The 25,799-nt window shown below is 44.8% G+C and overlaps 1 protein-coding gene and 1 long non-coding RNA gene across 6 annotated transcripts in view; one reads left to right on the top strand and one right to left on the bottom strand.

Moving 5' to 3' along the window:
• Nucleotides 1-4,195: 4,195 nt before the first annotated feature.
• Nucleotides 4,196-25,799, bottom strand: part of TTLL7 (tubulin tyrosine ligase like 7) — a 72,090-nt gene continuing 50,486 nt past the window's right edge. For all 5 annotated transcript variants that reach the window (XM_083444855.1, XM_083444854.1, XM_083444856.1 and 2 more), the window contains 5 exons: nt 22,652-22,780; nt 21,129-21,209; nt 16,125-16,285; nt 14,224-14,397; nt 4,196-4,506 (listed from right to left, as the gene is read on the bottom strand). In XM_083444855.1, the coding sequence (XP_083300981.1) occupies nt 4,392-4,506; nt 14,224-14,397; nt 16,125-16,285; nt 21,129-21,209; nt 22,652-22,780 (660 nt within the window). In that variant the 3' untranslated portion in view covers nt 4,196-4,391. The remainder of the gene's footprint in view (nt 4,507-14,223; nt 14,398-16,124; nt 16,286-21,128; nt 21,210-22,651; nt 22,781-25,799) is intronic.
• LOC310679606 lies at nt 14,405-16,978 on the top strand. Its single transcript, XR_014512385.1, has 2 exons — nt 14,405-14,585; nt 16,809-16,978. It is a non-coding gene; the product is annotated as an uncharacterized lncRNA (long non-coding RNA).

Genomic DNA, 25,799 nt, shown 5'->3' on the forward strand with positions numbered 1-25,799 from the left:
AAAATCTGATGTGATAATTTGACTTTGTTCACCTTTTTGTCCCTACTCCTGTCACGGGCAGATCTGAGAGAATGTTCCTGACTCTTTCACAGTGCTATATTCCCTAATATCAAGCAAGGCCATGTTCCTCTGAACCCGTCCTAGTTTCTAGAAATGATTCACCAACTGGAAACCACTGTATTCATTTATCAGTCCCTCTAACATGCCATCTTTTAGGCAAGGGCAAGGAACATGGCAGATTTCTTGACCCTGCACTGGAAAGACAGAGCTGAAATGCAAGTTGCTTTAGACAGAGAGGTGCCATGTGGCAGTTTTCCCACGGGTCCTTCTCCCATTATCACATTAGAATGGTTTGCTGTCGTTATGGCTGGTAATGTCATGTTTTATGTCTCCACAAACCAATTATGTGTTCTTTCCTCATGATGGCCACCATCTTCTGCTCATGAAGCTACTTTTCATTGGCATCTCCATGGCCAGCGTTAACACGTGACCTGACTCTGTCTGTATTATAAAACAGAGATGAGCAACCTATGCTTCTTGGCCTAATTTCGTGAGGCCGCCCCCAACCCAATGACATGTGGGCAGCAAGTCAGGGGGGTGAGGGAAAGGGTGGTAGAGGGACAGAAATGTAGGTATTAATATAAACCATGCTTCTTTTAAACAGCTACGATTTAATATTTGGCTATGCTGACAGAGGCAAAACGTTCAAGAGATTTGGCAGAACTCCTGTGGATGATTTGCAAACTACCTCCTGTCATTTCTGCACGTTGTCACCTATACCTTATGTGTCACATTCAATTCCTTAACCCGTTTTCTCATCTGGAAAACTAATTCTTTCTAAGAGGGGGAAAAATAATCCACTAGACAATTACATTTCCAAAACCATTCTTCATAGTTTCTGCAAGAAAATGCCACGTCAGAGGATTTCTTCCACAACACAATGCAGTGCACCTCTTTGCACAAATACACTGCTTTATAAGATTGAAAGAGGATGATGTTGGCAACAGCGTCGTTCTGGAAGATGTCTGCTTTCTCAATTAGTCAGTAGATATTTTGCATGACTCCAACGACACTGCAAATATCTACCTGCCCCGGGGAGAAACCAGAAAGCTCAAGACACACACAAAAAAGACAATAAGACATTAACCACTGTTGGCTGTTTTTATTACAAGGCTCCAGTTAGAAACTGTATGTCAGACCTCATGGTTTTGAATAATTTACCCAGTGGATTGTCTTAAGCTAAGAGAGCTCAGCATGCCCTTACTGGGGGGAAATAAAATTACACATTTCTCATCATTCTCTTAACATTACAAAATATGCCAGAAAGTACACCAGATTTTGGCTTGTACCAGTTTCTCTTTAGGTAGAGTCATAGAACTGTAGAACTGGAACTGACCCCATGGGTCATCTAGTCCAACCCTCTGGAATCAAAGAATCAGGAATCAAGTAAGCAATGGGAAGTGCCATATTTAGTAATTAACCACTTCCCTCTCTCCCAGTCCTTTTAGTTTATCCTGACAACACATGTGAAGACAAACAAGAGGCTTTACATAAATGTTTCCAGTCCAAAAGCATCATGACTATGAAATAATGTTACTGTAATAGGTTCCCCTCAAATCAATTCAACTGGGAAGAGCAATCCTATACTCAGTCATACACCAAGACAAAAGAGATACCCCTCTGCCATGCCGGCAGAGCGGCCACCATATCCAATGCATGATCAGCCCAGGAGAGGCATGCAAGTAGGAAATACAAAATGGCAGACAAAATAAGACCCACAAGCACCCTGGGAAACACTGCTGAAACCCACCACTCAGGTAGGGTGCTGGCAATGGGACCCGTGGAGGGAGCCAATCCTTACAGGCTATTTGTGAGGTCTCGGTTCAGTTGGCTGGCATCTAGAGTACCCTGTTCTCAAACACCAGAGATGGTCACCCTGGCTGCTCCAGGCATGGAGGAACCATTGCTCTGAGCCATCCCCCTCTCACCTCCCTCCGCCGCCCATGCAGATGACCATCCCGAGTCCTTGCCACTCCCTTTCTATATGGCTATTCTCCTTCCCGCCTTGATACCCATCTCCTGCTCCTCCCTTCCCTCCAACCAGTTATTTCCTCCAGAAGCTCTCTTTCCCTAGCAGCCTGTGTCTGGCTCTTTCCTCGGGCCAATGGCTTGTCTGTGCTCCCGTTTCCCAGGGTGTGTGCCCTGCCTAATCCGTAAAAGAAGCATCCCTTCTTTTACGCCGTGCTTCCCTACAGAGCCAGGTGAGGACGATTTGGAACCTTCATCTCTCCTGTGTAGCAAGTCTCCTCTGCTACAATGATTGCAACTACTGAAGTTCTCCCAACTCCTCCTGCGTCCTGGCCCATCGCAAGGTTTCCTCACACACCAAGTACCTTTCCCAAACCCATGGGATGCTCTACAACCAGCTTCCCATACAGGTGAGGCAGGGTAGGCAATGGGCCCCTTGCGTGCAGTTCTTCCTGTGGCTTTTGCACCCCTTTGTGAGCTGCTAACAGCCCTCTGCTTACCCAACCTGGATTGGCCACACTGCTCCGGCTCACACAACCTGAAAAGAGGTCCAGCACCCCTTTTCCTGTCTCATGCTGAGGCAGCAAGGGAACACTACCCACGGTGTGTTCCCCTTAGCGCTGCTATGTGTGACGTGTTAACGGGGTTCCTTGCAAAACACCTTGGGTGGGGTGGTGGTGAGTCTGGGAACATTATAGACATTTTTTTCACCTATAGCTAAGGCAGGAGTATGTGGGGCCTCCAGAAGTTTCCCATCCCCACGCTAAGGGGAGTGTGTGAAGGTGAGAAAAGTTATGGGGGGCAGTCGCAGCAGTTACAGTTTGCATCATGTGCTCCCCCTTCCCTGGCTTGCCTGCGTGAGTAGCTCTGTCCCAAGGAGCAGAATGGAGTTTGGTGTTTGTGTCCGGTGCCCCAAGGCGAGTTCGAGTTCGAACCCTATCAGGGTTCGAAGCAGAGAAGAGATAGCAAGGCGCTCAGCACCCTACGAGTGCTCTGGGGACCGGCTGTTTGCCAAGTGTTCCCTTTGCGGGTAAAGTGTCTGTTTCCCCTCAACAAAGCTCCCCATTTTGGGATGTTAACTATGTGTTACTTGAGGCCAGAGAGCTATCGTTTGAATTGTGGGCTTCCTATGTCAAGTCGATAGGCTGGCGGTGCTGTGCTGTGAAATGGACGCTGAGTTACACCCAATCTAGGACTCCAGAGTTTGTCAACATAGCACTCTCTGAACTGTGGGAAGTGTCAGGGTGCAGCTCAGCTTCCACTGTAGGCTGATGTACCTACATGAGAAAGGGTAGATAGAGAGGACAGCTTCCTAGACTGTCCACCTTGTGCTGATGGGTTAATCTTCCTTCAGTGTTAGGCGGATAATCTTAGGTTTGCTGATATCACATCCTACCTTCCTTCTTTGTCTCCATGCCTCCTCTTAGAGCAGGTGTACTTGGAGCAATCTCTCTCTCCACCCTCTCTTTCCTGTTGGCTCTGTGCATCTCCACCTTAGTTAGAGCTTTCCTACCAACATGAATCCCCCCAAATAAACATTAGCTTTCCTACGCTCCTAGACCCAGAGTCTCCCTGTGACTGTATGCAGGGTAGAATGTGCTCCTCTCACAGGGATTCCGAATTCAGCTCACCGTCTGCGGAGCATTCCCCTCCAAAGTAATACAGGTGTTGTTGTCAACAACCCTCAGCATCCTTTGACCATTTTGGGCTGTACTGGCTGGGACTTCTAGGAAAGGGGAGTCCAAGATCAATCTGGAGGGTACTGCATTGGCTCCCCTTGCTATACTTTGCCATGGTTCTCAATATGGGAGCAAATAGTTTTCCATTGTCCGCCTTCCATTAAAGCCAATGAGAGAGAAACTCCCTCTGCCGAGTCGGTGGCTGACGTGTGTTGCACTGTCGAAAGGAGTGTGGCAGTGGATTAAAGGAGTATATGTTATAATGCTAAGTGTGCTTGCCCCCCTGAGCTGCCCGTGCCCTGGCCACATCTTCTTTGCCAGTGAAATTACTCCATCAGTTCTGCCAACCTATGAAGGGAGTTCGGCTGGTGTATCCGCCTGGCCAAAGGTGTATTTGGCATTCCACCAGCATTTGGGGACGTCTTATAGTGACTCCACAGTAGGGAAGGAATTGCTAAGAAACCTACCAAGATCTGGGTATCCGTATCTCTCTGTAAACATTTTGAGAAGGTTTATTACATTTCCAGAAAGGTTAAGTGTTTACAGCAGGTTTTTGCGCTACATTTTTATATACTGTAATAAATATATAACAGTGCCTGGGTTCAGTTCCATCGCACATTTGAAATTGAGAAGAAGAAAAATAAAATAAATTGCCCATTATATATAACAACATTCCCTTTCGCTTCATGAGTGGTCGTATCTAGGTGTAAACAAAACGGAGCGAGTCATTCCAGATGAGCTACATCCAAAACCGGTGGAGGGTTTCATGATGAACTGCAAAGGCCCTGGCAGTGAGTACCTGAAAGAAAGGAAGGAAAGCACGAGAATTCAACAAATATATTCATTTCAGTAACATGAAATCGCTGAACAAGGGCACAACCCAGTAGAGGGATGTGTGCTGGTTCCTTATAAGAACCCCTGTAGCATTGGTTAAACAATACCTTCATTTATTGGCTGGCTAAAATAAAGATGTTAAGTTACTGGCACTGTGATTTTTAGGCACATCGAAGGGCAGAACGGTACCACATCCAAGCATGTGGAGATGAAGAGGTGTGGTGGGCACACGCCAGGCAGAATCCAATCATCTGTTATTGTTGTTTTTATAAACAAAAACAAAAACCACAGAAGTTGATTTCCTGTTTCCCACCCTGGTGTGACCCCGATTTGGCGGCCTCTGCAACATGAGCACCTTGTCTTCAACTGTGAAGTGCTACTCCATCTACAGTCTTTGTAGACATTGCCAGGACATCGAATGCAGCAGCAGCCTGCTTCTTCTGCCCCAAAGAGACATGTCTTATTGAGGAGCTGATCAGTAACAAATTCCTATCTGTGAGAGGTGTGCCTGCCCATTTAGGAGATTCATCTCTTTGGGGAGGGTTTTCTTGAAGGATATGCGTATGTTGGTCAGTAATGTTCAACTCTAGGATGGGGAACCTCTAAGCTTCCAGGTGTTGCAGGAGTACAACTCCCTAATCATTGCCCGTTGTGGCTGGGGCTTAAAGCAGTTGGAGTCCAACCACAACTGGGGGGGGGGGGTCACAAGTTAGTCTTGCCACTACTCTCTGCTCCGCCCCGCCCCCCCCGGTTGCATTTGAAACAATGGACCAAAATATCCCCAAACATAAGAAACTAAAACAAGTTTTGCCTCGTGCAAAACACTCCTCCAAGAGGCATTTGAATGCTAGAGTAGTACGTATGTTCATATAATGTGGTGGCCCTCCAAAACCTTTGGACTACAATTCCCATCAGCCCCAGCCAACGATGAGAGATGATGGGAACTGGAGTCTAATAAAATTTGGAGGCTGGGGAAGGCTGATATAACTATACACTTACATTTAACAGCTCTATTTCTTTGGTCTTGGGGGAGTGAAGCAGGCTAGTTAGTCAACGGGGGATAAAGGGACTGGCATGAAAGGTTTGGGCTGCTGGATAGAAGCGTAATGTTTTGGAGTGTCGGCCGCCTTCTTGGTCTTTTGTCTAGTATAAGCGAAAACAGGCGGTAATATATACGCTCTGTTTATGTTCCCCATGCTGTTCTGATGCACAGCAGTGGCTATTTAGGAAAGTGAACTGGGCCTGGAATGCAAGAACAGGCAACGACCGATTTAGGCACATCCAGAATGGAGCCTCCGGCAAAATCAGGATTGCCTGTATGTTCTGCTGTATAATCATGGGATGTCTGTACTGATTGAGTGAGTGTATATTTACCCTGGGGGAAATTGCTCTCCAGATGTTTCTCAACTGGCATGCTTGATGAGGCTGTTGGAAGTGATAGTTCAGCAGTATCTGGAGGGCCAAAAGTTATCCGTACATTATTTATACCATGCCCCCTGTACATAACGTGGTTCATCTGTGTGTTCCCCCTTCCCTGCTATATCTATATTTATGATCTACTGCAATTTCTTATTTCAAGGAGTTCAGGGTGGCATACACAGAGCCTACCCACGCTCCCCCCCACCCCATTTTATCCTCATTAGGAGGATAAGTAGGTGAATATGATTTAATAGAGTTGGAAAGGGCCATGATGGTCACTTACTCCAACCCCTTGCAATGCAGGAATCTTTTGCCCAACATGAGACTCAAACCCATGACCTTGAGATTAAGAGTCTCATGCTCTACTGATGGTGATCTAGGATACCAAGGAGGCTTCAGGGCCGAGAGGAGATGTAAACTGAGGTCTCCCCAGTCCATAGCCAAAGCTCTTGCTACTATATAATTCTGCCTCTGTAGGAGGCACAAAATGCCCTCAAGTCAAGGGGTTTAAGGGTACAGTCAAATGCTATACTTCCAATGATCCTAAGAGGACTCCAGCATGCCTACCTTTATCTGAGAGGAGCCCCAAATCCTGCATTTGCCATATTGCCTTCATAGAATAGAATCATAGAATCATAGAATCATAGAGTTGGAAGAGACCACAAGGGCCATCGAGTCCAACCCCCTGCCAAGCAGGAAACACCATCAGAGCACTCCTGACATATGGTTGTCAAGCCTCTGCTTAAAGACCTCCAAAGAAGGAGACTCCACCACACTCCTTGGCAGCAAATTCCACTGTCGAACAGCTCTTACTGTCAGGAACCGCTGTCATACCACTGAAGAAATCATTGAAGGATAGAGCAGAACCAAATCTTTTTTCAACAAAGCTGCATAATTTAAAACTTTTTCTTTTTTTCTTTTTGCATTGCATTCATTTTAATGTAAAGTTTGCTTTACATTTGAAAAACCAGGCATTTGAAACTCAAAGAAGTCCTGGCCATTTTTTTATGATTTGCAATTGCAAGGTTATGAACATTGTTGATCTAACTTGCATTCAATTACATTTTGTCTCCATGCCGACATAGCAACACAGGGCAATGTGTATGTAACTATTATAAATAACTATTATACCTAAAAACTATTATACCAATCTGGGGAAAGAGGGGAGGATTTTTTACGTTTCACAAACCTCCCTCAACACAGAGGACTAGAAGGATGTTTACCTCTGCTGAAATCCTATACCCGCTTATTGGGGAATAAGTCAATGAGGCTAACTTCTGAAAAGACATATATAGAATTCAGCTGTTAAATCTCTCCCTGCTGTGCTAATTTCCTAAGTATAAGGAATTTCAAATATGGCTGAGCATTCAAGTGGGCATTCCTGCCTTCTCTGAAGTTGTACTATCCCAAGAGGGATGTACCACCAGATGCTACTTCTCAACAGGTAGGTCTTTTTTCAGTCGAGGAGGATGGAGAAGTGGAGATAAGTCAGGAAATTTGGGAGGCAGGTGAAGGCTTCAAAGTGTTAATCACTTTGGAGAAGGGAAGGTGGGAGATGGGACATTGATGAGTTGAGATCGAAGGGGAGATTTTTAAAACAACAACAACATTGTAGTGTGACGTATTCGTTGCCTGCAGAACCAAGTCATTCCACACCTGTCATCCAGGGGCATCCTCCACACTTAAGTGTGATAGACTCGCATGCAACTGCGTATATGCAGGGAACCAGGAAATGATTAAATAATTCAATCCAAACCTGGAAATGGGGAAAGAGACCTGGAGAGTCTTTGTGCCTCATAAGGAGACCCTCCCCAGAGCCTGAAAAGGATGTCAGTGAAGGGGGAGGAAGCCCCAAAGAGACCGGAGGCTATCTAGTTGTGGATATTTTTGGATACAGTCTTTTGGGTATGGATTGAAGGGAGAGCAACGGAGGGGATGTTTAGAGGGTGCTCCCCACTTTTCGCGATTTCACTTAGGCACGTGGGGCCCGGAAGTGTGGTGATGCCTGTACTCCGCAGCAAGAGCCAGTCTCACCAAGTATTGCAAAGATGCATTCCTGGCAGTGTGAGAATGTTGGTGCCCATGCCATGAGCGCTGCCCGCTTGAAAAGGCCTCCTCTGGACCCTTCTGCACTTGGGAAATGCTAACCACACCTGCCAGTTTCAACACCTTGAAGACAGGAGCAGCTTCTAGGAATCCACCCGGCACTTACAACCTCCCCCCCCCCTTTTTTTTTTGAACAGGGAATGCTGAAAATATACTCCCCTCCAGGTCACATATCTCTCACCTTTCCACCCCTGTGCTCAAACCACAAATCATGGTTTCTGCGAAAAGATCTTTAACTCCAGCTACTGCACTCGGTGTGGCTGTCCTTGTGTAGTGTCCGGCATCACTTAGGACAAGAGTCACAAGACTTCCATCTCTACCAAATGCCTGCACAATTTTTGTACAGCCACCCTCTGCCACATCAGCCATATCTATATTGATCATCCATCCATCCATCCATCCATCCATCCATCCCTCCCTCTTCCAATTCAAGAACCATTCCTCCAGTTTTGTCACACACTGGAATGCTTAACTCTCTTATATAAAGGGGCAACCGGGCTTCTGTCTCCCTTTATCTTGCTGCAGCAGCAACAGGATCAGGGCGAGCAAGGGCAAAGAACTAAGGATCAAGCAGTTTCCGTTATGAAAATAAACAAATGCCTGCACAAAGCCCTACAAGCCAGAAACACCATTAACACATTTAGGTACATTAGACTAAACCGGACTGTTATTTAATGAAGTTGTGACATAACCACCACCTCATTATCATGATTTTAGCAAATTGCTAATTTGCCATTCATCAATGACTACTCTGATTTATTTGCTTAAAAAGCAGGCAATAAGCAGAAGGGGAACTGGAATAAAATCATACAAACAATAATTTATCACGCATTGTCTAATGATCACCCTTTAATCTATTTCCCATTACGGATGTACTATAATTACGGGCAGTTATTAGATAAATGCGCCAAAAGTACATAAAAATAACACCTACACTAAGTGGAAGCTGCGTGACGAGCAATGCATTATGCTAGAATTGATTGCCACCACCGCACATAAATAGAGCCCACTGTTAGAAAAGGGTTACATCATGGAATGGGAGCCCTATTGATGAATGAATACTGAGCACACTCTGAAACAGTCGCGATGATTAATCCTACAAAATTACTGGGCAGTGCCGTGAGACTGTGTGATGAAGTCAAGCCATTGCTTCCCAAGGCCTCTCGCGAATTTAATGCAAACAAAGACCCCGTTCTAGTGGGACGTTGTGCATGTTCAAGGTTTCCTTCCTACAAGACCAAATCCAACGAAGTGTGTAAAATGGCAGCGTTACTGCCTCAGGGTGAATTCAAAGACCATTAAATAGCCAATGGAAAGACCATATTCTTTCTAATGTCACTAGGTTAGGGAGGAATTCTGAGTCACACCAAAAGTGTGTGTGTGAGTGTGGGGAGCCCTGTAAAAAGTTGAAAAAATAAAAGGGAGGGTGTTTTTGCGTGGACAGGCGGAGTCCCCAGATCCCGAGCGGGCCCCACCGTCATGTGGAATAATGACTCAAGACAACGTGCTATGGGATTAAATTGGCCACAACTTTATTAAATTTCAAATGTGGGTAGACCTTGGCTCAGGCATTGGGCATTCTCCCTCCCCAGTCCCCAGCCAGGGACCTAGGGAGCATCAGGGTTATCCAGTGTGTATGGGGGGGGATGGGCCGGCTCTGGAGAACATATGTTCAAGCAGAGATAGCCGCCCCCACTACGCCGCCGCTACAGGGGAGAGCAATGACGACCTTTCGGCGTACGGTCAAAGCCTCCCTTCAGAAACCCCTTTAACGGGGAACCCTGGTATCACCGCCGCAAAGTGGAAGATGGACTAAAGGATTCCGCCCAAGGCCTGGTACCGCCCAAGTTGTGACGTTTTGCTACGGGAAAGGCGAAACCTGCCAATGCAGGGAAATTCCTTTCCGGCCCTTTAACACCGACCTTAACGTAGCAGTGCCCACATACCTGTGAAGAAAAGTGAACCTGCAAAACCTATGAAGAAAAGTTAACCTGCAAAAGAAGACATTAACTGAGGGTGGGTAGGGTGGGAGAAGCTCTGGAGCCAAGTGAGGATTCCCAGGTAAGATCCTCCCTCTATTGTGTGGGCAGGTAACTCCTCCCCTACCTGGCCTGGTCTCCTTGGCAACGCTCCCCCCAGGTGGGATTGGACAACTGACTGAGGTAGGCGGAGACCTCCAGGTATCCCACCTGAGGGAAGGCAAAGCCAAGCCTATGCTAATGGGGCCGCTCCAGATCTAGGGCTGCGCGCGTCCACGCAAAGGGCGCCCCCGTTTTAAGCGGGGAGCGGTCATTAAGAAATCACACTGTTCTTACGAATGAAACAACCCTCTCGATGGGATTTCAGCAGGCGGAGTTCAATACAAGAGGTATCTTCATGCTTTTTGCGAATAGATGACGGTTAGCTACAGTGCGTAAGGCTGATCTGTTTGATCCGAGCACATAATTTCCATTAAAATAATTCCTTTTTACATTAATGATGAAAAGCAAGAACAATCTTTGGTCACAGCTGATCAAAATTAGATTACTTCTCTACTGTGATAGCATATTAATACCACACATGTTTTGTTTTGCCGCAGCAGAGTTCTCTCTGCCCTACCAAATACTTCTCTCTCTTTTTTCCAGCTGGAATTAATTTACTTCCACGCTGGTGGAAAGAATTACACGATAAAACAGCAAGCAAACTTCGGATACCCGAGGAACAGGTCTGACACCTATTGTCTCGAATAATGCTAAAGCAGCCAGCTCAGCCTTAAAAAGGTTTTTGGATTTATAACTCTGCAAATAGATGCAATCTGTAGGAATTGCAGGTATCGATTACCTACAGGAATTAAAATGGCTGCCCTGAATGCTCCCAACTAGCCTGGGCAAAGGTATTAAGCAGCATAAGGCATAACACTCCATGTCAATGCCTTTAGGTCACAACCACTGGTTAACCAGCGTTCCAGATGTCAAAAGGCTGAACTTCCCTTCAAAGCAGAAGCACTTTTATAGCTCCATGTTGATTCACTCCACCCATGCTCAAAAACAGCGGACTTAAGAGCCGCCACACATAATGGGTGGTAGCCAACTAACATGTCCGGTCAGCTCAAGGATTTATGCTTGTGCAACACAACTTTCCTCCTCTTCTCTCATCCCCCCCACCCCACCCGTGAACACTCTGCACTGCCCCCCAATTGCTTCAGAGGGTTGGGGAAACCCTGGAACAGATTTAAAGCATATACACCTGAAAGCGTACACTCATCAAATGTGCACACTATATTATAGGCATCCCTACAACCGCCTACTGACTTTATGCGCAGTGTCTTGTAACATGGCCCTCAGCTGAACTGAACGGGTTGGAGAAAAGGGATTCTAAAAATAAAAATGAAAAAAGGCACCACACTTGGCATGAGAAAGACAAAGGGGGGTTCCTCAGGAGCAAGCCTAAACTCGGCTCCGTTAAAGATTTTCATTAGTCCTTGTAGGCCAAGGGTGGCTCATGTAATCCGCAAAGAGCACCAAGTTAGGAAGCATCTTTGAAGAGGGGGATCAAGATGCATAAATAAGGACAAGAATGAAGATGTCGTGCAGAATAAATTAGACGATCCCATGAGCTGAAATAACAGAAATGGATTAATACGACAGTGCAAAGCGTAGCTCGGTGAGGAGGGAGCCTGTGCCATTTTTAAAAGCCAGCTCTTCAGGCACTGCAGAAATGTTTTCTCTGCAATTTTTTTCACAAGATTTATATACCACTTGGACTGTAATAAAATCTCAAAGCAGTTTTAGGGGAGGCAACTTGAGGACAGAGCAGAACGTTCACCCTGTGCCTGCACACAGATGGTTGGATAGAAATTAAACTAGAGTCAAACTTATGCAAAGTGGTAGAGCAGTATGAAGTTCAGCAAAAACAAAAACAAAAAAGCTTCCTGAATTACATGTGGAGAACCCTGCATTTCGAAACCCTTAGATCAGGCTTGGCCAAATTTGGCCCTGCACATGTTTTGGGACTACAATTCCCACCATCCCTGACCACTGGTCCTGTTAGCTAGCCATGATGGGAGTTGTAGTCCCAAAATATCTGGAGGGCCAAGTTTGGCCATGCTTGCCTTAGATGAACAAAAAGAAGGTACTTATCCAGAGACAAACCACCGAGCCATATAGCCTAATCCTGTCTCTTTCAACAACCAGTAGCAATCCAACACTCTCTTTTCACTGATGATGTCAGGACCTTATTATGCAAAACATGCCTAACACCAAAGAATGACAGCCCCTTTCCCAAATGCTCATTCGTCCGTGAGACACGCACTTCCACACCCAAATGTGATTTTGGCCATTTCAAGTTTACGATCCGCGAGACCTAAATTTGTCTTTTTGTGTAGTTTTGTTGTGCGTGGGGAGAGAAAGTAGACACATACTTTCCTATGCCCACTTGAAAAGCAGTTTGGCGAATGCACCTAGAAGACTATCTGTTTTCCCTTCAATAAGAGCAGAGGCAGCCACGCTAGAATCCAGTCTTGAGATCTGAGAGTCGACAAGCGACGATTAAAACTCATTTCCAGTGGAAATGCTGGCGACTAAATGCATGGTTGGTTAACTGCCAGGATGAAATGGAAAAGGGACATATAACACTAAAATTTCTGAGTACTTAAGGGTGGGGGGCCATTTTGCAGATAGGAAGTTAAGGAGAGTAATCCAATGAGCAGATCTTAAATTGCTTTGGGTCTTATCACACGATAAGCAGGTTTGGTGCAACGGGAATTCCATTTCCTCTCCTCCTGTACCCTCTCAAAAAAAACACAGCATGCAACAGAGGGTCCCTCAGCACTCTGGAGCCTATTTTGAGAGCATTTGGGGAGCTGAAAAGGACGGAAGAGGAAGCTGTGTTGCATTCATGGAAGTCTGTTGTACAAGAGGAGCTACAAGGCTGTTGCATACAGCTCTTCTAGGTCTTCTATAAGATGGTGGAATTCTGATCCCAAGAGACCAGTGGTCATCCCTGTTATCTTTCTTAAGGCAAATAAGAGTGCTTCTTTTTAAGCTAGGTTTTTCTGTGAATTACTAGTGGAGCTGCTCTTCCTCTCCTCCTCAGTTTGTTTGGGGGATTTTTATTTTTTTTAAGTCAACTTGTGATATGGCATGGTCATTTTGAAATGCATGATGTTGCTACTTTATCCCTGCTTTGCATCTTCTGCCGGTTTTAAACTTAGGCAGCATCCAAAAGAACCACAAGTTCAAAGCAGTAGGACCACAGGCACAAACCCAACACCTTCATGAATACTATGCTGAATGCACAATAATGGGTGTTGTTGTTGTTTTTTTAAAGATGTCTGGAGGGGCCCTCAATCTCACACACAAATGAAGCACCAGCTAAAGAAAAACAAACTCACACTTCACATAGCCTGGAGTGGTTTTGCATCGAAAGGCTCCCTCATGTGGTCGAAGCACTCCATGACTTATGAGAAAGTCTAGACAGGAGACTGGCAGAGTCCCACACTTGTCCCTGGCAGTTCTAGAATGGCTCTCTGGGACTCATGGTCCTTTCCGACCAAGCAAGACAGATACTAGTGCTTCTAAGCAAGCCATCACTATGTGTGCTTCAGGGCTGATTTGTTGAGTGCGCAGAAGAACATATTCATTTAAAATCAGGGGTGGGGAACCTGTGGCCCTCTATAGACTTCAAGCCCCATCCTCCCTGACCACTGGCTGGGTGTGATGGAAGCCGGGAATCCAACATCTGGGGGAGGGCCACATATCCCTCACCCCATTTATATGGGCCTGTTGTTCCACAGTCTGTTTTCGTGAGGGAAGAAATGAGCAAGATCCCTTGCAGTGGATTGCCATACGCTAAACCAGGGTTTCCCAAACTTGGGTCTCCAGCTGTTTCTGGACTACAACTCCCATCACCCCTAGCTAGCAGGGCCAGTGGTCAGGGATGATGGGAATTGTAGTCCAAAAAAACAGCCAGAGACCCAAATTTGGGAAATCCCGAAAGTATGCCCTGTAAACAACTGCTAGGCTGAAATATCTGTTGATGTATTATTTGTGTGCTTTCCAACCTGAGATTGCAAAAAATATATATTAAAATACATAGAGCAAGCTAATCAAATCCTTGCCACCCTGCATTGCAATTAATGTTAGATTATATGAAGCCAAAATAAAGGAGGTGTGTATACCTTGTGTCATCCCAGTCTGGGTAAACTCCAGTGAGGGACCCTCTGGAATCGGCAGAGTATTTGTAAACCACTAGCAGGCACTGTTTACAAAGATCTACTATTCGTTGGCAACACTGGATCTGATCGTCAGTCACCGCTTCTGTGCTTCTACTGAATATCGTCTCCCAGGAGCTCCTGTTGGCATGGAAACAGACATGACCTCATGTTTTCTGTCACAAATGGCAATCTAAAAGCTTTACTGCTCTACAGGAGAGATTTAGCCATGGAAGAAGGAAGAGGAATAATGCACGACCTTGCCTGTTTACAGTAAAGAGCCTACCCTATTTCACCAGCAGACGGTAGGAAATAGAAAACACAAATGAGTAAGTTAACCTTCGGCTTTCGGCGGGGGAGGGGGAGGGAGGGAGAAGCCCACAAGCCAGTTGTTCGGCAAGCGTCTTGAAGCTTCAATGGCAGAACTCTTTAGCGTCGGCATAAGATGCGTCACATTGACGTTGCTTTCATGAATGCAGGGCGCAGATCAAGGGTTTGTGCAACCACCTGAAGTCTCCGACAGAGCATCATAACAGTTGCTAAACAACAACATGACTGGAATACATACCTTCATGTTGGACAGCCATTATATTAGCTTTTAAAGGGAGCAACAACAAAAGCAATGTTTTACTGGAATAAAAAAATAACAACCCTAAATGTGATGTGTCTGTAAAGGATCCTTGATGCTGAGTCGGAGCCTCAGGAGAAGCATCCAACTGGATAAGCTTTGGTTGGTACATGCCAGACATAAGAGCAGATGGCCCAGTTTTTGCTCAGCAAAGTCACAAAGCTTGCCCTTCTATTCTTACCAGTGGATTTCCCAATATATTGGTCTGATACGTGGACCAATAGATCCCAACTCTGGCTGCTTGGAAGCCTATTTTGGCATTGTTGTTTAGTCGCTTAGTCGTGTCCGACTCTTTGTGACCTCATGGACCAGAGCACGCCAGGCACTCCTGTCTTCCACTGCCTCCCACAGTTTGGTCAAACTCATGTTCGTAGCTTCGAGAACACTATCCAACCATCTCATCCTCTGTCGTCCCCTTCTCCTTGTGCCCTCCATCTTTCCCAACATCAGGGTCTTTTCCAGGGAGTCTTCTCTTCTCATGAGGTGGCCAAAGTATTGGAGTCTCAGCTTCAGGATCTGTCCTTCCAGTGAGTGCTCAGGGCTGATTTCCTTAAGAATGGAGAGGTAATCAGCCCTGAGTGCTCAGTGGAAGGACAGATCCTGAAGCTGAGACTCCAATTTTTAAAGCGCTGTTTAATAAACTGATGTTTACCAGAGAGAGTATTTGTGCAAACATGCTTAGGGTTTCACGGCCAGTCTCTCCCAAAAGATAATGTACTCCACAGTTGCCTTTTCTTTGCCACTGGTGCTCTAATGGCCGGGGGTGGGGTGGGGAGAAGCAACTCAAAAGTGGATTGAAGGAAGATTTGGATCCTGCATATTCCCTCAACACATCCCTAAGAAGGGAGGGGAAATAAATATGCCAGGCCCTGGAGCTGCCACACTTCTTTCCTGTGCAGCCACACATACACATGCCTGTCTTGCCCTGGCCAACATCCACTCTGCCTGCCATAGGGACAGAGCAGCAGGGATTCTGGTTGCAAAAGTTAAGGCAGCCAAGCAGTAAAACACCCTAATCTGTGCGGTCTTAGCGCAGACCATTAAATCGAACAGGACACAGATGCTGAGGAGTTCAAGGAGGTCCCATCCATCCTTATCAAAAGTTCTAAACCATCACCGTTCTAGGACTGGAAGAAAATTCTGAGAACAGTTAAGATTTAGTAAGGAACTCACTATGAGAAAATAATAATAAACCCGCAGGAAAGTCATGACAGTTACAAGGTAATATATTGCTTCTTACCCTGAATTGCAGAAACAGTTCCACAGACCTTGACCATGGCTCCATAGCAGGCGATTAAACACACGATTAAGGAGTCGGTACAAATGTAAACATTCAACATCTGAAACTCCCCAGACACGCTGCAGAACTGAGCGGGTGCTTGCTTTCACAATATCTAAAACCTGGGGAAAGAATTATAGTAAGCAGATAAATAAGTAAATAAAGGAATAAACAAAAACAAAAACTCGAAGACCAATGTTGTGCCAGCAAGCCTCTAGGAATAAATACTTAAAATACCAACGACAAAAAGACAACGATAAAAGGCTAGGTTTTAAAATTTGACACATGGTTATGGCAAGTGCCTGGAATCGAAACAAATGAGATCAGATCAAAATTTTATTAGGCGTGTGAAGAACATTTTATCTCACTCATTTGCGAGGAGAATAACAAAAAGTACTTTTTGTGGATAAGAAAGGGATATTCATAAGGAAGATGAACAGGTTTCGACAAACTCTGCGTACACTTTGATTTCTCTGAATTGTGTATCAAAACTTTCTGCTAATCACAACTAATCACTCCCACAAGGGTGCTTCCAGACTTACATAACTTGAGTGGTGAGCCCATTTACCATGTTTTGCTGAGATGTGTTCGTTTTTTTTCTTAACGGATCGACTTCAAAGGAACCCCATTCTTCCTGTTTTTCAGCCTAAAGCAGCTAAACCCAGCACTGAGAAGCCTGCAATGTCATGAGGCCAATTCCCCCTCTGTCTCCAGAGCAGGCTTTCAGCGTTTACAAAACCTGAAATGCTTCTGTTGGCCGCATTTGCATGCGTTCTTTGTTTTTAAATAAAGCAAGGAATGAACGTTCACTTGAATTAATTTTGTGCTGCACTTAAAAAGGCAAACAGCCTGTGCTTGACACACAGAGTAAGGAACGAGATAACCAAGCAATTAATTTGCTGATCATTATATCGCCGGCATTTTAAGCACAGGTGAAAATGGGCTTGCCCCGTTGCAAAAATACATACTTCCGGTTCCTGTTTTCTGCTACTTGAGCACCGGGAGGAGGTCTCCTGGTGGGACAGAACCACAGCAATAGCCCCCAGACAGCAGCAGCACTGTTGCTTACTAGTAAGAGGAGGGAGAGGGAGGGGCGAGAGGGAGGGGAGACGTCAGGGCTGCTTGAATGAATGCACCACTGCGAGGACCAGATTGGCTCTGCCAAGGCATTCACACAGCCCCTACCTAACCCCATTTTCTCCTGGTAGGTGGCAGACGATGCTGCTGTCAGGAATCTATTGCTGTGGCTCGCCAGGAGCCAGTGTGGTGTAGTGGTTAAGAGCGGTAGTCACGTAATCTGGGTAACCGGGTTCGCGTCTCCGCTCCTCCACATGCAGCTGCTGGGTGACCTTGGGCCAGTCACACTTCTTTGAAGTCTCTCAGCCCCACTCACCTCACAGAGTGTTTGTTGTGGGGGAGGAAGTGAAAGGAGAATGTTAGCCGCTTTGAGACTCCTTAAAAGGGTTAAGTACTTAATTCGTTCCGGAGGTCCGTTCTTAACCTGAAACTGTTCTTAACCTGAAACACCACTTTAGCTAATGGGGCCTCCTGCTGCTGCTGCACCGCTAGAGCACGATTTCTATTCTCATCCTGAAGCAAAGTTCTTAATCCGAGGTACTATTTCAGGGTTAGCGGAGTCTGTAACCTGAAGCGTCTGTAACCTGAAGCGTATGTAACCCGAGGTACCACTGTATACTATTTTTTAAAAAACAAACTGAACTGGGAATTTCTTGCCACTGTGTTTGGCTTATAAGAGAAGCTGGGGAGAAAAGAGCTGTAAGGTTCTCGCATAAACTCTAATTTGCCTTTCCTTTTTTGTGTTTCAACATGTACCACTCTGTCACCAAGCTCAATCCAATCTTTTCTGCCATTCAGAGTAGTTCTACCTCTTTTTCACAACCCAGCTAATAACGTAACTGTGGGCCACAGGGCTGATTTCTTGGACTAAGGTTGCAATGGCAAACCTGCTTACTTGGGAACGAGCACCAAAGAACTCGGTGGGACTTACTTCTGAGTAAAAATCTATGGGATTGTTCTGTGAGTGGCATAGCAAGGGGCTTTAAACGGCGTGTGAACTTTTGCCACAGGAATCTACCCCGGGGATACATGCAGAGCTTGGGAAGATAAATTGAAACTCCCTTCACATAAAATCAACTCACTTTGCCTTAGGACACTAGCTTCCTCATTTCAATTCATTTCAGTGTGTTGACTACAAGTCACTGACTCAGTTCTTGGCACAATTAACTTATCAATTCCAATCTTCTGTAAATGAGGGTTAGAGGTTCATAGGCTAAACGCTGGACCAACAGCTTCCACTCAACATCAAAATGTGAAACCATAAGCATAAGATGATTGCAGGGACCGTTCTGTGCCTCTAAGGCTAATTGCATATGAATTTAACTAAAGATTCTGATTTCAAGAGGAACTTATTTAGGAAGGCATTCAGCCAAAAAGGGGGGGGGGGCAGGGAAGCTGGCAGGGTGGGGAAGGTAAATTAGCACTTCTTAAATAGACCAATATAGACGGATGTCAGGATGCACAGAAGCCTGAACATCCACAGGTAAGTTTATATACAATGTATAGGAATTAAGATTCACAAGGGGAAAGGCCACTGCACAATTTCTGCAATTGTGTTTTCTATTGTGATCTCCACCTTCTGCAAAAAGAAATGATATATAGCCCCCCAAACATGAAAGATTGTAGAACAGCACACATATGTGCTTTATAACTACAATCTGCTGTCATTTATAAAAGAAAAAGAAAGAAGTAGTCCTTTCTTTTTTTTTACTTTCCTGCAAATTGCAGATTACAGTCAAGCTGAAAGGTGCCGAAATCGGAATACAAAACCCCCAAGGCAGGCCCACAGACCGCACTGTGAATCCTGCTCATGCAGAACCTTCATGAGAACAATCTCTCCACATTTAAGCGCCTACACAAGGAAGCCTTGCCCTTTTGATCCATCTCTATTTTTTCATGGCAGGCAGATTGTGAGGCCTGCTTTGCACAGCCATTTTTACAGGACTAAACCGTGGCTGATATTAATGGCTCTGCTTGTGAGTGGAAGGGATACGAAAGTCCTGAGATTCGCTCCCACAACGATCACGTGTACCTCCTGTGTGCAAGGACCAGGAGAAAACCCTGGCCTAACTATCCAAGCTTGCAAGATAACCTGCACATAGTTTTCTTGCTAAGGTGACCTGCTCAAGTAATGCCGCCATTTATCCAGCTATTAATACTTTCCAATGTACTGCACCTTTATACATCCTCTGGGCAATAATACATCATCTCCAGCATTGCATCCTTGGGATAATGTGCACAGGCACATTATCAGATTATCCACGTTGCCCAGAAGATGTGCAAAAGCCTGCTGGAGAATGCATGCATTGAATCAGGAAATGTGCACAATGACCTGTCCATGGACAAACAATGTGCATATTCTCCTCGATAATATGTGCATATTAGTCATTCAGCTCACCTTACCCCTAGCACATAAACCAGCAGGTGATGGACCATTTAGTGTATCTGCCAGGTCACTCTGCAGCCAGAGTGCCTGCCTGCATTTTATATGCTATTCCACTACTAGCTACGCCCCTTAATTGAAATCTTTAAAAAAAGCCTTCGACTATATTTGTTACAGTCGCCTGCTCTTCTCCCCATCAGTTCCCTTCCCATATGGTGGCATATGGACAGGCCGAGCTTCTTTACTTTTGCGTCACGCTCGGAAAACCTTGGGCCTCAAGGTCAATGCGAAACCTTAAGCGATCTGTTTAACTGCATCCTTAAAAATGACTCTGATTGCTCAAAGAGGTTAGGATTAAACACACGGAGAAGCCTACGGCAAGGCACTGCTGCCAAAAGACGTCGAGAGCTCATCAGCGCTTCAGGTAATATTAGCCCCCTGAGTCATCAGGCATGTCTTTGCAAGCTGAACAAAGACATCCGCCATTTGCAGAAGTGCCATTTTTCTTTGTAATGACCTAGTATATCATCTTGACCCAGACTGTGTGCCTGGGGTACCACTTATACTTGTCAGAGGAAAAAAGCAGATACACTTACTGTTTGGGGGGAAGGTGTGTGTGTGTGTGTGTGTGTGTGTGTGTGTGTGTGTGTTCATCCTACATGGAAAACACAGTTTACAGTGCTTTTAAGAACAGCCTTGCACTGGAGAAAACTGGATGGTTGAATATGCAATTCTGAAGAGCTATGCAAGAGGAAGCAGAACTACAGGAATCAGTGCAATCAGTGAAATACTTCTAACCTAGTAGTTCATAGAATAGTAGAGTTGGAAGGGACCCTGAGGATTATCTAGTTCAACCCCCTGCAATGCAGGAATATGCAGCTGTCCCATCAGGGGATCAAACCTGCAACCTTGGTGTTATCAGCACCACGATCTAACCAATTGAGCCATCCAGGCTGAGCCCCCCAAAAAACCCTGCTGATGGTGACACTCCAGTTCCTTGGACCAGAGAACTACTTTTGGCTTCCATTACTATAAACCGTGGTTTGTTTAAACTCTTGTTAATAAGAACAAGTCAAGATTAAACAGTGGTTTCAGGATCTAATTTGCTCACCAGCTAGAGTTGAAGCAAACCACAGTTTCCAGAGTTCAGGTGCCATAGGGAACAGTGTTGTAGAAATATGATTTTGTTCAAAATAAAAACAGTCTCCTTGTTGTAGGTGCGTCAGAGGAAGGAAAGGGAAAGGCCTGTGAACGAGATGCCTATTACGGATCATTCTTCTAGTGAGGCACCCTGGTTTCTTGCTAACATCTGAACTGACCTATGGATTTGGCAACCTAAACGACCTTTTAAAATGGGCACAATACTTACTGCTTCTTACTGACCTTCAAGAATACCAAATTTTTAAAAGTTCAATTGAGATAAGACATTACCAGATAAATGACCAATGCAGTTAAGAATTCATTAAAAGTGTTATTTCACAGGGAGAGGAGTAGGCACCACTCACCTTTCTCTGTTTTGCAGAGTCTAGTTTAATTAACCAATATGAAGCCACTTTTGATTTATGGAATTTCCAATTATCCATAATCTGTATAAAAGACCGACCAAAAAAAAATCAATTAGAATGATGTTATTTCTGAAGAAATCAAACTACTGCCATAGGTACAATGAGATGTTTCTCCAGTGGCGCAACTGCTCTAATGGGGACAAATGCCAGCCACCATACAGCAAGGGAAATTGCAGCCATGCACATGTGAAAATAGTCTGAAAATAAGCCCATACGGGCTTCTAATGTGTACCTCCTAATGCGTCCCACTTTTAAAACTGTTGCTTTGTAGAAGAAGAGTTTGGATTTGATATCCCGCTTTATCACTACCCGAAGGAGTCTCAAAGCAGCTAACAATCTCCTTTTCCCTTCCTCCCCCACAACAAACACTCTGTGAGGTGAGTGAGGCTGAGACTTCAGAGAAGTGTGACTAGCCCAAGGTCACCCAGCAGCTGCATGTGGAGGAGCGGGGAATCGAACCCAGTTCACCAGATTACGAGTCCACCACTCTTAACCACTATACCACACTGGCTCTCTTGTAGCACACATTTGTGGACTGCAAAGTGGGTTGTTGTTTTTTAATGTATATAAAAAATACAGGGTTAGTCTTTTAAAAGAGGCCCTGTGGAACATATGTATTCTGTATCCATGGGGCCTCTTTTAAAGGACTCACCCTGTACTTCGCAATACAGTGATACCTCGGGTTAAGTACTTAATTCGTTCCGGAGGTCCGTTCTTAACCTGAAACTGTTCTTAACCTGAAGGACCACCTTAGCTAATGGGGCCTCCTGCTGCTGCCGCACCGCCGGAGCACGATTTCTGTTCTTGAAGCAAAGTTCTTAACCTGAGACACTATCTCTGGGTTAGCGGAGTCTGTAACCTGAAGCGTATGTAACCTGAAGCATATGTAACCCAAGGTACCACTGTACAGAAGCCTGTTAAGGATCTGTAGTTCTACCAAGTAGTATTTCAATCTGTGCCACCAGATGGTGCAAAGAGTAACTGAGAAAGATTGTGGGGAGTGGTTTAAAAACTAGCCGTACGGATGGTGGGTGAAGAAGGGAGAGGGATCGTTTGAAATGTCCCAGTTTACAGGTCAAAGGGAAGGAAGAGCAAAAGGAAAAGGAAAACAATACTGTTAGGCTTATGGACCTTTTCTGCTGCTAAACAACAACAGGAGGAGCAACACTCATCAAGCAGGAAAGGAAAGGGCTGGAATAGAGTTTGCTTGGGGATGCTAAAGCCCCTCGTTTCTCTGACCATGTTTACTGCGAGAATGTTTTTCACTGTTATATTACACATACGCAGTGATGGCTACGGAGACAGTGCGGTGCAGAGCCACAGGATTCTGCTACTGAGTGGGAACCTGGGGTGTGGGTAGGGAACATGCCCTCATTAAAGCGTGTCACCTCGTCCATCACCTTTGTAGCCTTGTCGCCAAATAAACACCCAGTTTCTTATAATTTCCCTTCTCCAATACTCACGTCTTCGAGTATTAATTCTGCGTCTTCATTATTTTTCCCTGGGTATCGGATCTTCATACTCGTGAAAATGACCAGCGTCTCCTTTGTGAGGGCCTCTTCTTGCTCTTTGGCTCTCTGTTGTCTTTCCGTCTGCCAAGAGAGAAGAGGGTTATCTGGCTGTGTGGCGGGGTGGGATTTCAGAGTCACATGAGAAGCAGAGGTGAGGAACGCTTTTCTTGCTAATGTTCTGCTTAGGAGAACCGAGCGGGGAAATTCAAAACCAAAATACATAAACAAAATGTTGGGATTGCGGGGGGTATGCTACTGAATTCAATGGATCTTGGATTTCACTGCCTTTTGTGGAAAAGAACCTTTGCAAACATGAATCAAAACACAGACACATTCCAGGAGGAGGAGGAGGAGACTTCAGGCAAAGGCATGTTTGTATTGATCAATACATTATAGTGCATAAAATGATTAATAACTTGGAAGATCTCTCTCTGTGTGTGCTGTTTTTATGGATCTTAAAAAGGGCCTTTGATACAGTAAATGAAATATATAGAATCGAAAGTATATGATGCATCTGCCAGATTTCTAATGCTGAAGCAAGAGATCGTAACGAAGCAATATATAATACTGGACTTAACAACATGTTTTGTAGGATGTGTGTACAGTAAAACAGCTCTGAAAATGATGCAGAATGTATTGCTTTGACATTAGCGTCTGCTTTGCTGGCATTTATATATTCCTCAATATTTATAGCAGTGCCCTAACCACTTTTCTTCGGAGGTAAATCCAATTGATTTAACTGACACGTGTTTCCAGCTAAGTGTGTTTGGGATCATCACCTCAGTTTCTGCTGATCTGTGGAAGCGGTATTTAATCTAACAGCAACGACTCACTAAATCTATTTTATCTCACAATTCACAACAAACATTTTATCTTTACCAAATGATTAGTTTTCCAGCAATCTAAAAAATAAAAGAAATCGATTTTTTTTCATGCTGTTGGCCAGCTGCAGTACATTATTCTTAATTACACAACAATAACGTAAAACTATAAGCTCGCTGTCAGTATTTAGCCCTCCTACTCTGCAAGTGATTTTCTTCACATTATTAAAAGAAATACGTCTCTTGCTCTGTCAGATAAATAACACGGGGCTTAAGCAGGATCTCTCTACCAGAAGATGTAGCACTCCATTTTTTAAAAAAAAGAAGCGTCACTAAATATTCATTTAAATGGGCACCACATTTTCAGTACATCGTTACAGTGACAGAAGGGTTCCATATAGGTGACAGACTTCATTTTAAAGCCTTGTTATAATCTCACCTAGAACCACACTAACTCATGTGAAAAACCTCAGCCAGCTTAAAGATCGCTTTGGGTTACTTTTAACTTTCAATTTTGCGTAACAGAAGGTTGTTCTATTTTATTGTTGGTTGCGTTTATTTGCTGCAGTTGCAGGCCTCTGATTATAGCAGTTTAATGATGCAGAAACCAATTTCTGTTTTTATCCTATCCTATAAGCCTCCATCGGGGTCCCATAGAACCATGAAGTCAGAATAAAAATGTCAACGTACATACACGGCCACATGGAATGATTCAGTCACCTCACGCATTCGCTCCCTCACCACAGCAAGCAGGAAGCCAGCCTCTGGAGAGTGAGAACAACCTACAAAACCTGGAGCTATAGATAGAATCACAGAATCTTAGAGCTGGAAGGGACCCAAGGGTCATCTAGTCCAACCCTCTGCAATGCAGGGATCTCAGCTAAAGCATTCGGCTTTAGGTGATGATTCCCATCCCCTCTGCAGTCCCAAATCTGGGTTGAGTACCAAAGCTCCACACTCGCTGGCCTCCAGCTCCACAATGTCATGTCCCTGTGGAGGAGACCTATGGAGCAAGGCAGGCTGTTCGTTGCAGCACCACGGAGAGCTACTAGTGAGCAACTTGCTCCAGCTAAGGTTGGCAGCAAAGCAATCCCCTTTGACCTTCTGTCTCCAATCCACCTCTCCTAGCCTCTGTCCCCTTGTGGAAAAGATAAGTCTCTTCAAGGGCCAACCCTCTGGTCTGAAGATGTCTCCTACATTCCATAGCCTCTATCCTGTGGGAGTGTGGGAGACACGTGGTTCCTCGGGCCCACTGGAAGGTACCCATGAGGCTCTGGCTCAAAAGGTTCCAGTGCTCTGGCAGCTGGTTCTGTGGGCTCCTGCCTGCCAGCTTCAGGTTCAGTGGCCCCCTGATTACCAGTGTCCTCGTTATTGCTGGGCTCTGGAACCCGAACATTCCCTGTAGCTTCATCACGGACCACTCTTGTAAAAGATGGCTTTAAGGAAGCTTGTGGGTGAGGGCAGTAAGAACATTTCTTTGCATGAAGATATCATTCATCTTGCCTCATCCAGCCTCCACCCCAGTGTGGCTGTGCAGCCATTGAACAATTTAGTTTGGTTATATGTACTGGTGTAAAAAACCACAGGAAAAGATACTGCCACTTATATTATTAGGAAATCTATAAAACACTGGGCTGTAAAACACATATAGTGGTTCTTGGGAAGATTTGAATGGATAAATGTGTCTTCTCATTCTCCTATCATCATCATCAACAACAACAACAACAACATCTCTATAATCATCATGATCTGTATTTGGTCATTTGGCTGTGCCTGAATTTCTGGCTTCCTTTGATTAAATTCTGTAATTTACTGTAGCAGCCAAAATAACAACATCATTTTTCAATGTTCTAATGCTGTACATATAAAAATAGCAATTGAGAAGCAAGGTTAGTTGTAATCACCAGTGCTACAGAACAAATCTATGCTGATTTGGAATCAGTTCAACAGATTTTTCAAAATAAACCACAACCAACATCACTTGAAAAATATTTGGGAAAACATCACCAAAATAACGTTCAGACACAATAAAATCCCACACCCATTATCCAAACCGTGGCAGTGTGAATTAACCAAATTCAGCATATCTGAATTACACCTTCTGAGTTTCCAAAATGGATTGGATATATCTCATTTGGTGTGTATAATAGGATGCTTAAATAATCTTTAGTTAACTTTTATCGATCTTAAACTCATTTGGGTTAAGTTACCTGTTAATTGCTGGTTGCAGAACTAGAAATTTTAGGCTTGGATAATAAGAGGACACCACACCAGATCCC

Source organism: Podarcis tiliguerta (assembly GCF_965153285.1).
Source record: "Podarcis tiliguerta genome assembly, chromosome: 6".
In the NCBI taxonomy this organism is placed as follows: domain Eukaryota; kingdom Metazoa; phylum Chordata; class Lepidosauria; order Squamata; family Lacertidae; genus Podarcis; species Podarcis tiliguerta.